General features: G+C 45.3%; 1 protein-coding gene across 1 annotated transcript; it reads left to right on the top strand.

Moving 5' to 3' along the window:
• The first annotated feature begins 8,014 nt into the window (after positions 1–8,014).
• Positions 8,015–11,079, top strand: gbx2 (gastrulation brain homeobox 2). Its single transcript, XM_080198188.1, has 2 exons — positions 8,015–8,558; positions 10,032–11,079. The coding sequence occupies exons 1-2, from the start codon at positions 8,015–8,017 to the stop codon at positions 10,562–10,564; spliced, it is 1,077 nt and encodes a 358-aa protein (XP_080054314.1). The 3' UTR covers positions 10,565–11,079.
• Positions 11,080–13,571: the final 2,492 nt, after the last annotated feature.

Below are 13,571 nucleotides of genomic sequence, written 5' to 3'. Positions count from 1 at the left end.
TTATCGTCCAAACAGCAGATACAGAAATGACTCACTGTGTGTTTCTGTTGCTGTCAAAAAGGTATTCTTGAATGAGGAACATTGTGCACTGACTCTCACCCTCACAATCCTTCCCTCTTCCCAAAAAAAGAGGGTTTGTGTCTCTGTCTTCTGCACCCTGCCCAATAAAATTGTATTTGATTGTATTAAAGCTGTTTATTGAAGGGAAACAAATGGCTTCAACAGAATCAACAAATCATTTTCTTAATTGGGTCTTTTTTTTTGCGGGGGGGATGTGGTTGAGGAATGGGGGTTAGTAAGGTGGGTTCTCTCTCTGATCCGTCCCCACCTCCAGATGTTCACCCTCTATTTTAACCTGTTCCTTTTGCCAGATGTTTTCCTTTCAAAAGCATCTGCATATGTCAGATCACAGACACAAGGTGTCAGTCACAATTTCAAATCACAGATTTAAAAGTTTCAAAGGGACACGCTTCCCACCACCCCTCCCCCCCGCGACCCCGGGGGAGAGGGGCGTGGGGTGGGAGACAGGGTTCTCTCTCATCCCCCTCCCCCCGGGGGTGGGGTGGGGGGGGTGAGGTGGGAGACAGGGTCCTCTCTCATCCCCCCAATAAATCCACAACTTTTACAGACGCTGTTTCTGCCTCGGGCACTCGCTGCGTTTAAAGTTGGCCAACTCCTCGTTGCGTTCAAGTAACGAGGGCTCTGTCTCTCTCGTACTCACACGGGTCTCTCTCCTCCCACGTTACTTAATGGGTCCCCGCTTATCCGATTTCTCACTCTATCTATTTTGCAATCTTGGACTTGATGCACTTTCCCCAGTCCAGTGTAGGGAGCATCGATCAGTCAGTCAGCTCCAACAGTTCGCTGTCAGTGCCTGGTAAGTGGGTCTCGCTCCAGGTGGGAGCTGCACACCCCCACAAACCCTGTCCACGAATTCGGAACTTAACTGTGGCCACAAACCTCAATAAATTTACACCTCAATTTAATGTCACTTCAGGAGGGCCGTAAGTTCCTTCAGAAATCCTTGGAGAGGGGGCGGCTACTCCGCCAAACCTGCATACCTTTGGGCATTAAGGGGCAATTTAGCCTGGCCAATCCCCCTAACCTACTCATCTTTGGACTGATAGCTTTTTCAAAAGGATCGCCACAGAATGGATGGGCCGAATGGCTCTGTGCGCTCAGATGAATTGGGGTTAATTTTTTAACCCTTCAGGGAGCACATGGGGCACGTTTACATTGCAAAGCGGGGATGGGAAGGGAAGGGGTGTTTGTTCTGTTAATGAAGATGCGTCATTAAAGAGCATTCACTCAGGATAACAGTCTCAGAACTAAATAGTCACACACAAACTTTTATTTTTTAAAAATGGAGCAAGATCTGGGCGGGTACAAACCTTCTATCCTCTGCGTGTGAAACACGCATTCACCCAGAGACAGGAATTATTGGATAAAGAAAAGAAACAAAGCGCTTTGGACGGGACAAAATCAAACCCAGGATCCGATGCAAAACCTTGTATTGGGATTCAATTCGAATCTGTATTTTGGGGCAAGCGAGAAGGTGGATTCAGGGTTCGTACCCACTCCGAGCATTGCAACTTTAAGAACGGAATCAATTTTTAAAAAATAATAGTTCCCCCCCCCCCGCCAACGACCAAGAAACAGGGAGAAGGGAAAAAAAAGTGGGAGAGAAAGATTAAACTGTCTGAAAAAAAAGCACTTGTAACAATAGCTAGTGACAAAATAATGAGGGCGCCGTAAGAATTGTGTCAATTGCCTGAATCCTGTACATTGGCAGCACCCTCTTCCCCCACCCTGACTGATCTACATATTCTCGGGTGACTCCACCCCTGTCATTAGGGAGCTGGACCACAATCATACCCACTGCACCAGCGGTCTGGGGCTGAGGGAAACTGCACTTACTGTCCCCAAACAAACCCTCCTTTCGTTAAGTTTCTTTCGTTATTGAACGACCGCCGCTTCCACGGAAATAAATACTCCGGATTTATTTTTTTTCCCATTTGTATGTTGGAGAACATTTACTTTTTTTTTACTGCCTCCCTCCCCCCTTCAGCTGTGACCTGTGTAGATTGGAGATTTGGTCTGACAGTTCACGCCTGCAATGCTTGCTCACAGTTCCAGAGGCTCCCAGTCTGATAGCTCCCTTAAAGTGCCAGTGATCCCGACTCAGCACTCTTATTATTGTGGCTGAAATATCTCTGTTGCGTCCGGCATTTGTGGGAATGAATATCCACTCCCCAACCCCCAAAGGATTCGATAACCCGAGCTGGTTAGAATGCAATTACCCCCCCAGAGACTGCACACTCTCAGAATGGAGCTGACTTTCTCTCTCTTTCCTCTCACTCCACATTCTCCCTCTCTCTCTTCAGTTCTCCTCTCGCCCCTTTCCGCCACACTCCTTTCTTCTCTGCGTTTTAATAAATCTCCACCGAGTGGCATTTCCCCCCTGTCGCTGCATTCCCGTAGACACTCATTCTTCCCACTTCACCCCCTCTATTCTCACCTTTACTCTCCATTCGCACGCCCCTTTTCTCTCTGTCCTCTTTTATTCTCTAATCTCATTTTCCTTCTCTCGCTATCTCTTTACTCCATTATCACCATCCTCTCCCTATCCTTTTACTCTTTAATCTCACTCCCCTTCTCTATCTTTTTATTCTATATTCTCAATTCCCTTCTCTCTATCACTTCACTCTTTAATCTCACTCCCTTTCTCTCTACCCGTTTACATTGTATTCTCACCCTCCTCTCTGCATTCTTCTTTCCTTCTTCCCTATGTTTTCTATGAACGGTATGCTTTGTCTGTATAGTGTGCAAGAAACAATAATTTTCACTGTATCCCAACATATGTGACAATAATAAATTCAGTCACACTCCTCTTATTATCCTATTTTATTCTCTATTCTCACTCGACTCTGTCTGTTGTCTTTCACCCTCAGTTCTCAGTCTCTATCTATCTCTTTATTCTCCATTTTCATTCACCCTCCTTCCTACTGTCCTTTTTATTTAAAAAGTATCTATTCTCACCTTCTCTCTCGAACACATTATTATCTTGTCTTTTTTAAGTCTCGTTTTCCTTCCCGAGAAGGGCACTTGTCCCCTCTATCTCTCTCACACTCTTCTATACCCCATAGCTGTGTGTGTGTGTGTGTGTGTGTGTCTCTCTCTCAGAAGATCCGACCTCTCTCTCTCATTCCTCTCTTGCTTCGAGATCTGTTTTTCTCTCGTATCAACATCTTTCATTGGGGGATTAAATCATGTAAAACTTTCCTGCGTGATCCCAAATCCTTCATTCTACAATTTCGGTGTTGTATTTTTGTTCCGTTCTGGGGGTTTTTTTTGCCTTTTACAGCCCTGGACAAATACATGGTGTTGCATTTGCCTTGGGAGCCTCACCAGAGCCTCTCCTCGCAGAGGAAAAGAACAGCCCCCATATCGATTTACTGCCACCGTGTTACTGAATAACTCGTTTACATAATTGTTGGGCAGAGATTTCAAAGCTAGCCAGGAGCTGACTTGGAGCCACATGGAGCCTATTCTGTCGTTCAGTTCAAAAAAAATGCAATGAATAAAAGTTTAACTAAGTCCTTCAGTGGCCCACGTCTCGCAAATTAGTGTGTCTAAAGCCCCAAACACAAACACAACTAACTCTTTGTAATCCTCCCTCCTTATCCCGGACACTGGGCGATTCTTCTCTCTCAGCCCCGGCTGAATCGAGCTGAAAAGGCAAAATGCTTGCCTTCCCCCGAAATAAGATCACCCCACGCACATTTATAGATATATACATGTATGTTTCTCCCGCTCACCGCCCCCCCCCCACCCCCCACACACACAGAAACACACAAACACATCCGGGCCTGTGATAAAACTCACAACTAGCCTATGAACAGTGAATGAATCAAGAGACTGACTCTCCCCCCTCTCCCCTCCAGACAGGGCAAAAGCACAGACCCCCCACCCCCCCATTACAGCTGCTCTTTCATTGCTCAGTTTCAGAGTGGGGGGGAGATCAGGAGGAGAAGAAGGTGACTACAGTTGCTTGGATTTAGACATCCTCTCTCTCTGGGGTTGTCCTTGCCCCAAGATCTTTCGATTATTGACATAGAATCATAGAATCCCTACAGAAGGAGGCCATTTGGTCCATCAAGTCTGCACCAATCACAATCCCACCCAGGCGCTATCCCCATAACCCCAGCATTTACCCCACAGACTTCACACAGACAATGACCCAAGCTGGGAATCCAACCTGGGTTCCTGGCACTGTGAGGCATCAGCGTTAACCACTGTGCCACCATGCAGTCAGTAGACACCAACGTACATCACATTAAGTCATAGAATCATAGGACCCAACAGTGTAGAAGGAGGCCATCGGCCCATTGAGTCTGCAAAGGCCACAATCCCACCCAGGCCCTACCCCTATAACTGGATGCATTTACCCCAACTAGTCCCCTTGACATTAATGGGCAATTTAGCACGGCAAATCCACCCTTATCCACACATCTTTGGACTGTGGGAGGAAACCAGAGCACCCGGACAAAACCCATGCAGACACAGGGAGAATGTTCAAACTCCAAACAGACAGTGACCCAAGCTGGGAATCAAACCTGGGTCCCTAGCACTAAGGCAGCAATGTCAACCACTGTGCCACCGTGCCACGCCTGTTTAGCTTGCCCCATGTACCTGGAGCAAGCCTAACAGGAGAGATTGGCCAATCCAATCTCAAAACAGCTTGTGTCAAGAAGTGACCCAGAGATTTAGAAGCCAAGACTTGACTGCCGAGAACTGTTCAATCAATGGCGCCCATTAATTACCACAGGAAGTAGTTGATGCCAAAACATTGAATGTATTCGAGAGGCAGCTGGATATAGCACTTGGGCGAATGGGATCAAAAGTTATGGGGAGAAAGCAGGATTAGGCTACTGAGTTGGATGGTCAGTCATGATCGTAATGAATGGCAGAACAGACTTGAAGGGCCAAATGGCATCCTCCTACTCCTATCTTCCTTGTCTCTATGGTTCTAAAGCAGCGACTTGTGATTACTGAACTCAAAAGCTCAGCTGCCAGTTTTGCAAGCTTTAAAGCCAATTTCAGAGCTTGCAATTTAATGCCTAAATAGATGGTTGACCAATAAAATGTATTTAAATGTCAAGAGTATTTTTTAATTGGGTTGCTGAAACAATTGCATCTGTGTAGAAAGAGTTGTCTCCTTGTACCAGACCTGGGTCAATTGAGTAACAGGGACCTCCCTCCCGGGACATGGTGGGAGATGTAGTCATTGGGGGCTCCAAGGACTGTTGCGCATGTGCACTCGGACTACAAGTCCCGCCATGTTCTTTGCTTCCTTTAGCATTGCCACATAGCACCAGGGCACCTGTTTGCTTTGGAAAGTCCAGAGGTCAGATATCACTGTTTCCCAAGGAAAAATGTGACATCTCATAAAAAGTAACTTGTTAATAATACATGAGCAATAATATAGTGTTTACTATATATGTAATAGATTTTCATGCATGGGAAATGGGTGTCATTGACAAGGGCAGCATTTGTTACCCATCCCTAACTGCCCTAGAAGGCAGTTGAGACTCAACCACATTTCTGTACACCTAGAGTCACATTGAGTGGCACAGTGGTTAGCACTGCTGCCTCACAGTGCCAGGGACCCGGGTTCAACTCCCAGCTTGGGTCGCTGTCTGTGTGGAATCTGCACATTCTCGCCGTATCTATGTGGGTTTCCTCCCACAGCCCGAAAGGCGTGCTGGTTAGGGGCAGTGGCCGTGCTAAATTTTCCCTCAGCGCACCCGATCAGGTGCCAGAGTGTGGCGACTAGGGGATTTTCACAGTAACTTCATTGCAGTGTTAATGCAAGCCTATTTGTGACACTAATAAATAAACTTTAACTTTAATACTAAACTTCAGGTAATGATGGCATATTTCCTGCCCTAAAGGGCAAGAGAGATTTTTTAAAACAACAATCGATGATAGTTTCTTGATCACCATTACTGAGATTAATTTCCAATTGCAGATTTTTAAAAAAATATTTGAATTTACATTACATCAGCTTCTGTGATAGGATAGGATCAGACATGTCTCTGGATTAGTAATCCAGTGATATTAATGTTTGGTCACCATTTTTATGTACATACTTATTTTATTTGTTCATGTGATGTGGGCAATGCTGGCTGGGCCAGCATTCATTGCCCATCCCTGAGGGTAGTTAAGAGTCAACCACATTGCTGTAGCTCTGGAATCACATATACACAAGACCAGGTAAGGACAGCAGATTTCCTTCCCTAAAGGGCGTCAGTGAATGTGATAGGTTTTTACAACAAGAATTTTCTTGAATTCAGTTCCACCATTTGGAGTTTGAACCTGGGTTCCCGGAGCGTTACTCTGTCCAGTGACAATATTAGTACGTCACTGCCTCCCCATGTTTGAATGGGAAATACTGATAGGGTCATAGGGAGATGAATGAGGCTAATTGGGTAGTTTATTCAGAAAGCCAGTATAGTGAGATGGAACAAATGGCCAACGAAATGGTTAATGAAACATTAACTCTGTTCCTGTCTCCACAGATGCTGCCTGACCTGCTGAGTTAGTTCAGTATTTTACTTGTCCTTCTTGCAGATTCCAAGCATGGTTTTGCTTGTGTTTTAGGGGTCAGCTCCTCTGGGCTGCATTTTCCAAACCCACCATCTAGAAGGACAAGGGGGTTACATGGGAACACCACCACCACCTTTAAGTTCCCCTTCAAGCTGCTCACCATCCCGGTTTGGAAATGCATCGGCTGTTTCTCTGCTCTCACTGGGTCAAAAATTCTGAAGTTTCCTCTCTTAAAGGCAGTAAGAAGTCTTACAGCACCAGGTTAAAGTCCAATAGGTTTATTTGGAATCACGAGCTTTCGGAGCGCTGCTCCTTCATCCAGTGAGACTTCTTAATGTGCCCACCCCAGTCCAACACTGGCACCTCCACATCATGTCTAACAGCAGCGTGAGTGTACCTACACCTCACAGATTGTAGCGGGTTCAAGAATGCAGCTCACCATCACTTTCTCTAGGGGCAACTGGGGATGGGCAATAAATGCTGGCCTAACCAGCCACGGCCACATGGTGAGAATTCTTTCGAAAATTAAAAAAAACTTTCACAAATCTTAGCAATTATTTGAAGTTTCCAAAAGGCATGGTGACACAGTGGTTATCACTGCTGCCTCACAGAGACCTGGATTCAATTCCCAGCTTGGGTCACTGTCTGTGTGGAGTCTGCACGTTCTCCCCGTGTCTGCATGGGTTTCCTCCCACAGTCTGAAAGACGTGCTGGTTAGGATGCATTGGCCGTGCTAAATTCTCCCTCAATGCACCCGAACAGGCGCTGGAGTGTGGCGACTAGGGGATTTTCACAGTAACTTCAATGCGGTGTTAATGCAAGCCAACTTGTGACATCAATAAATAAAGTTAAAACAAACAAAAACCCCTCAGTTACAACTGAGAGAAGTGTTTTTTTGCTAAAGCAATGATCATTGTTTACGGGGACAGTTTATAAATAAAGTGTGAGGAGTGTGAATGAGAGAGGGATAATTCCCAGTGTGGGGTGGGGTGGGACGAGGGGGGGGTGTGGTGGGGGAGGCGGAGGAAAGAAAAGAGGACCTCCCCCCTCCCCTCCAACAGGGGCCAATCAACGGGGAGAGGGCAGGCCCATGTGACCCAGGGAATGTAGCAAGTTTGAAGAAAATGTGAATGAGAGGAAAACAGGAGCGTAATTTGAAGTGCGGCGCGATCAGGGAGACAGAACACCTCACACGCCACCAGAGTCTATCTCAAACCCAGCACTGGGCAAGGAGAACCCCCCAATGCTCCCTCTTCACCCGAAGGATGATGATGTCTGAAGCTCAAGTCATCTGGGGCAATTGAGTTGAATCCTGCATCTTGAAGACTTGTTGCCCCCTCCCCCTCCTCTCTGTGCACCCAGACTATTGAGTCCGCAGCCCCCCCCCCCCCTTTCTTTAGTTTGTATGTTTGCCGACTACAGCCCACTGACTGCGATGCAGCGACCACTGGGAACGAGCACGGCGTTCAGCATAGATTCACTGATAGGCAGCAGTCCCCAGAGCAGCGCCGGACACTTTGTCTACACCGGCTACCCCATGTTCATGCCCTACCGGCCGGTGGTCTTGCCCCCGCCTGCCCTGCCTCAGCACAGCCTGCACGCCTTGCCAAGCACCCACCACCACCACCACCACCACCCCCACCAGCAGCAGCAGCAGCACCAGGTCAGCAACCTCGCCGGCTCTCTCTCCAACGGCTTCTGCACCAGCCTCGGCCAGGGGATGGCCGTCACCACGCTCATGGCCACACTGCCGGGCACCGGGGAAGGCAGCCGCAGCTACCCGAGCTCCCAGCACCAGGAGCCGGCCAGGAAGTTCATGCAGGCGCTGGTGACCCTGGACAAGGCTGAGAGCGGCACCCAGCAAGAGGGGGAGGAAGGCAAGGCGCTGGTCTGTAAGGATAACTCGGCTGTTTCATTCCCAGTGTCTGACACCGTGCACGCAGTGATCGGTAAGTCCAAATAAAATATCCAGTCAGCAATGTTTAGAGGCAGAGATTTACCAACAGTCAGTATCTATTTAATAATAACATCAAAGGCTGCACCCAGCTGTTCAGTTTCCCCCCGTTTCTTTGTTATTTTTTCTCTTTTTGAAATGACTTGCATGACAATACCAGCCGGCACCCCTCTCAACTTGCTCAGATCACATCTTTAAAGGGAGGGCGGGGAAGTGGGGGGGAGAAGAATTTTTTAAAAAGTTCCACATTGTTATGCGCTGGTGTTGAGGGCAGCTCCAGTCCACAGCCGCGGTTACAGGGCAACTCTCTCTCTCTCTCTCTATCCTCCAACTCAGATGGAAATAAGTCTCTCTGCATATCTGACTGATCAAATCTTTATTTACCACATGAATTGCTCACAGGACAAGTCTTTGTGTGTGTGTGTGTCAATCCCTCTCTCTCCCCATACTGAACATTCATTTTGAACTATTTTACACTTGAATTGCTGATAGATGTGTTAGTGTTTTCCTCTCTGTGTGTTTTTGTCAGTTCCCGCAGGCTGAAGTGTAATTTTGAACAATTTTACACTTAAGTTGTTAATAGATGTGTTCGTGTGTGTGAGAGAAAATTTCCCTTTACTGGAAATTAATGTTGAACCATTTTATCGTTAGATTACAAATAGATGTGTATTCGTGTTTATGTGTGTGCTTTGAGTTTTGTGTGTGTTATGTGTTGTGTGTGTTACATGTATATTTTGTGTGCGTTATAGGTATGTTTTGTGTGTCATATGTGTTTGTGTGTGTTTTATCTGTGTGTTTTATGTATGTCTTGTATGTGTTTTGTGTGTGTTTTATCTGTGTGTGTATGTGTGTTTTGTGTGTGTTTTATCTGTGTGTTATATGTGTGTTTTGTGTGTGTTTTATCTGTGTGTGTTATATGTGTTTATCTGTGTGGTATATGTCTGTTTTGTGCATGTTTGTGTGTGTTATGTGTATTTTGTGTGTCTTTTATGTGTGTTATGTGTGTTTTGTTTGTGTTTATCTGTGTGTTATATGTGTGTTTTATGTATGTTTACCTGTGTGTTATATGTGTGTTGTGAGATGTGAGTTTTGTGTATGATGTGTTGTGTGTTTTATGTCCGTTGTGTGTGTTTTATGTGTTTTGCGTGTGATGTGTTATGTCCGGTGTGTGTTTGTGTGTGTTTATGTATCCGTTGCCCCCACACTGAACCATTTTATCAAGGTATTTTTATTAACCAATTCCAATTTTTTTTAAATCACAAGTAGGCTAGCTCATTCAAATTCGGCAAACGAATAAGTGAAAGTGATGAATAACATCTCAGCGTGTTCTGAACTCCAGAAAAGGGTATTTTTTAAAATTAAAATAATGAGCTGTGATCTAATTAGGCGCATACATCAGGGATGCATTCGTTATTGGGGTTTAAAAATCTGCCTCTCTCTGTGTCTCTCCTCCTCCTCCCTCTCCCAGGTGCTGTCACCTCGACTAGGGGCCAAGGGAAGGAAGACTTGAAGGCGGACGATGACTGCAGGAGCAAAGAGGAAAGTTTTTCCATGGAGAGTGACCTTGATTACAGCTCAGATGAGAACCTGGCGGCGCCGGGGCTGCAGCGGGGAGAGGACGGCTGCCCGGGGCTGGAGGAGAGCTCCCATCACGCCAACCCGGGCAATCCGACCGGCACGGCGTCCGGCAAGAACCGCCGGAGGAGAACGGCCTTCACCAGCGAGCAGCTGCTGGAGCTGGAGAAGGAGTTTCACTGCAAAAAGTACCTGTCGCTCACCGAGCGCTCCCAGATCGCCCACTCCCTCAAGCTGAGCGAGGTCCAGGTCAAAATCTGGTTCCAGAACAGGAGGGCCAAGTGGAAACGGGTGAAAGCGGGCAATGCGAACTCCAAATCGGGGGAACCCTCCAGAAACCCCAAGATTGTGGTACCCATACCTGTCCACGTCAGCAGATTTGCCATCAGAAGTCAACACCAGCAGTTAGAACAGCCAAGACCTTGAAAGAGGAAGGGGGACCAAAAAAAAACAAACATTTTAGCTACAAAATAAACTTTCAGACACTTTAAAAAAACACACACACCCACACACACACACAAAGGACAAACATCTCTTTTTTGAATGATTTGAAGACTTGCCAACGGACAGACTGCTATTTATTCTGAATAACTAATTATACTTGTTTATATATAAGTACTGAGAGACAAAAAAAATACAGTATTTTGACTGATGTGGAAATACTTGTACAGTGCACGAATTTTACACTCCCGGAGGGGGAAAAAAAGGGGGACCTCGATACTAACAATTAGCCCATCTCTCACATTGGTGTTTAACCACTTTTAATGCTTTGTGTCATCAAATTCCACAAAGGTAAATTCCGTAAAGTATTGCTATTTAATATTTGTTTTTTTAAAAATGTAACTGCAGACATTGCGATTGTGATAAATCTTTTAAATATATATATATCTATATATTACTTTGTTTTCCCATGCCGGAATTTACTTTCCAAACTGTTTTTAACCAAGAGGGGAGTGTGGCTATACATATATATATATATATAAATCTATGGTATTAATTTATTTTGCATTCTGCCCCCTATCAAGAGAAGACGAGAGTGGAGGACAGTTCTTACAAATGATGACAATTCATCCCCCAGAATAGCAAAGAATGAGTGTTGAATAAATTCGAAGGGCACTCAATTCTTGCCAAGTCTATATCTCTCTCTCTCTCCTTCCAGTTTAAGGTGCATCTCTTTTTATATATATATTGAGATTGTTTGGGGACAGGCACAGGCACAACAGAGGTGGGCGATTGCCTTGGGGTTCGGATTGCTGGTCTGGTTCTTTTAAAAAAAAACAATCTCAGAGCGTTGGGGGTGGGTTGAGAGGCGAGAAATGGCTGTGGGCACCAGGAGGTTGAATACAGGCGGCGGATACTCGATGAGGAATCGAGATGATCTGAATCTCCCATTTAAGACCAAATTGTTGTCCATTCTAACGGGGAGAATCGCACTTACTTCCCGGCTAAGTGCAAACCCAAATATAGAATGAAACTGGGTTTGACCCAGTAATGTGGTTCACTCACTATTTTATATATATTAAAAAATAGTCCTACATTGAGCAGAAGTACATCTATCAACGGTGAAAATTCATTAGATTAACTACACTAAGTGGAGCTGAAATACGAGGGATATATATTTACTGGGGCAATCTCTTCTGGGAGTCGATTCAACACTGAAAAAATCGGGAACAGTTGATCAGACGAACAATTTGGTGACACATCTTTGTTTATTATAGAACTTTAATCTTTCTTACCATCGGAAGAATTATATAACCGCTGAGCAGCATCCCATGCAACAAGCGATTTAAAACAACCCAGTTGAGTTGTCACAGTTGCCTGCGAGTAGGTGTTTGAGGAGTGGGTGAGGGGGGGGAGGAGGGTTCAAAAAAATGAGGAGCCCAAAATTACTGAGCGATAATAGTAAGGGGCGGTTTCTGTTGTTGTTGCAAGGGGCGTTTTAAGACATGCAACTTGCGGTGTGGGTAAATTGGGTCAATTTATTTGCTCTCTGCTTTAGGATAGTGTTATTTTTTTCCTTGCAGCCTTGATTATTTCCCTAGAGTTAAAACACCTCCAAATGGGCACAAATTTAACACACACGAAAGAGAGAGAGACCCCCCCCATCACTTGCCTCAAGAACTCACCAAGAATTCCCAATGCCCCTGTGGCTAAATCAAACAAGGTCGCAGGGGACTGAGGGTAAATCTCTACCCCCACCCGCCAAACCCGCCCCACAACAGATCATCCCACTCAAAATAAGAGCCCCTTCTCCCACTCCAGCGACGGTGACAGCGTCGCATTGTTACTGACCCTGAATAAACGATACAAGTCGGGGGAAATGTAGCCGCTGCAAGATAAACAACGGGACATTTGATCGCTGTCACTGTGGCCATCATCAGCGCTTTAATTTGGCTGCTTAATGAGTCAGATCGCGGGGAGAGATAAAAATTGCCAATCGCCGTGGCTTTTAATGAATTTTTTCGCAAATTGTAATCAAGCCCACACGTCCCAGTTCAGTGATTAATGGGCCCCTGGAGAGGAGACTAGCACCTCGCTTTTCATTACATCTCATACACGCCGCACTAAATTAACAGCAACTTGTCTGCGCTTAAAATTAAGTCCAAATGATTAATTTTGATGGGGAGGTTAAGAAATAGCTTGTCCTAATAGTCAGTGGCCCGCAATACTTCCTGGAATGAATAGAGCTTGGAGCTGAATCTCATTCCACTCCCCCCGCCTCCCCCCCTCCCCTTGTACAACTTGCTCATTTACATTCAATAAATCAGGGGGGTCCATATTTATTCGTCAGAAAACTATTAAAAATGACACTTGAGAATGCACGGTGACAACTTTTCATATATATGTTTGGAGGGGTGGATTAATATCAATATAATATTTAAATATAACAGTTTAAAAGCTATCTCCTTGCACTTTGCACAGAGTCCACCCCAATATTTTTATCCCCAAATAATCAATCATTATTTTACCCACATATTTAATAATCATTTCCCCAAACGTTTAATCATTCATACTCCCAAACAGTTAATCATTGTTTCTCCAAATATTTGATAATTTACCCCCCCAAATATTTAATAATCATTCCCCCAAACATTTAATTATTCATACCCCCAAATAGTTCATAATTATTTCTCCAAATACTTGATAATTTACCCCCCAAATATTTAATAATTATTTCCCCTCCCCAGGAGTATAATTCACACCTGATCCCCGGGATCATTGGCCAGTGTAAAACCATCCTTGAGGTCACAATTAGTTCGTTAAGTGGAACTGGGAATCCGGGGCTGGGGTGGGGGTGGGAGTGCAGTGATTAGAGATTGCTTAGTAAGGATATTTATTAATCAATCTTAATTTCAGAAACCACCCCCCTCCCCCGTCGCGTAAAAGCCTCATCAGTGTTTGCAATGTTACCCCACACCATATTTATTCACAC

The sequence above is a fragment of the Carcharhinus amblyrhynchos genome, chromosome 11 (assembly GCF_965287045.1).
Source record: "Carcharhinus amblyrhynchos chromosome 11, sCarAmb.v2.hapA, whole genome shotgun sequence".
Lineage (NCBI taxonomy): Eukaryota > Metazoa > Chordata > Chondrichthyes > Carcharhiniformes > Carcharhinidae > Carcharhinus > Carcharhinus amblyrhynchos.
This window is presented reverse-complemented; position numbering and strand designations above follow the sequence as displayed.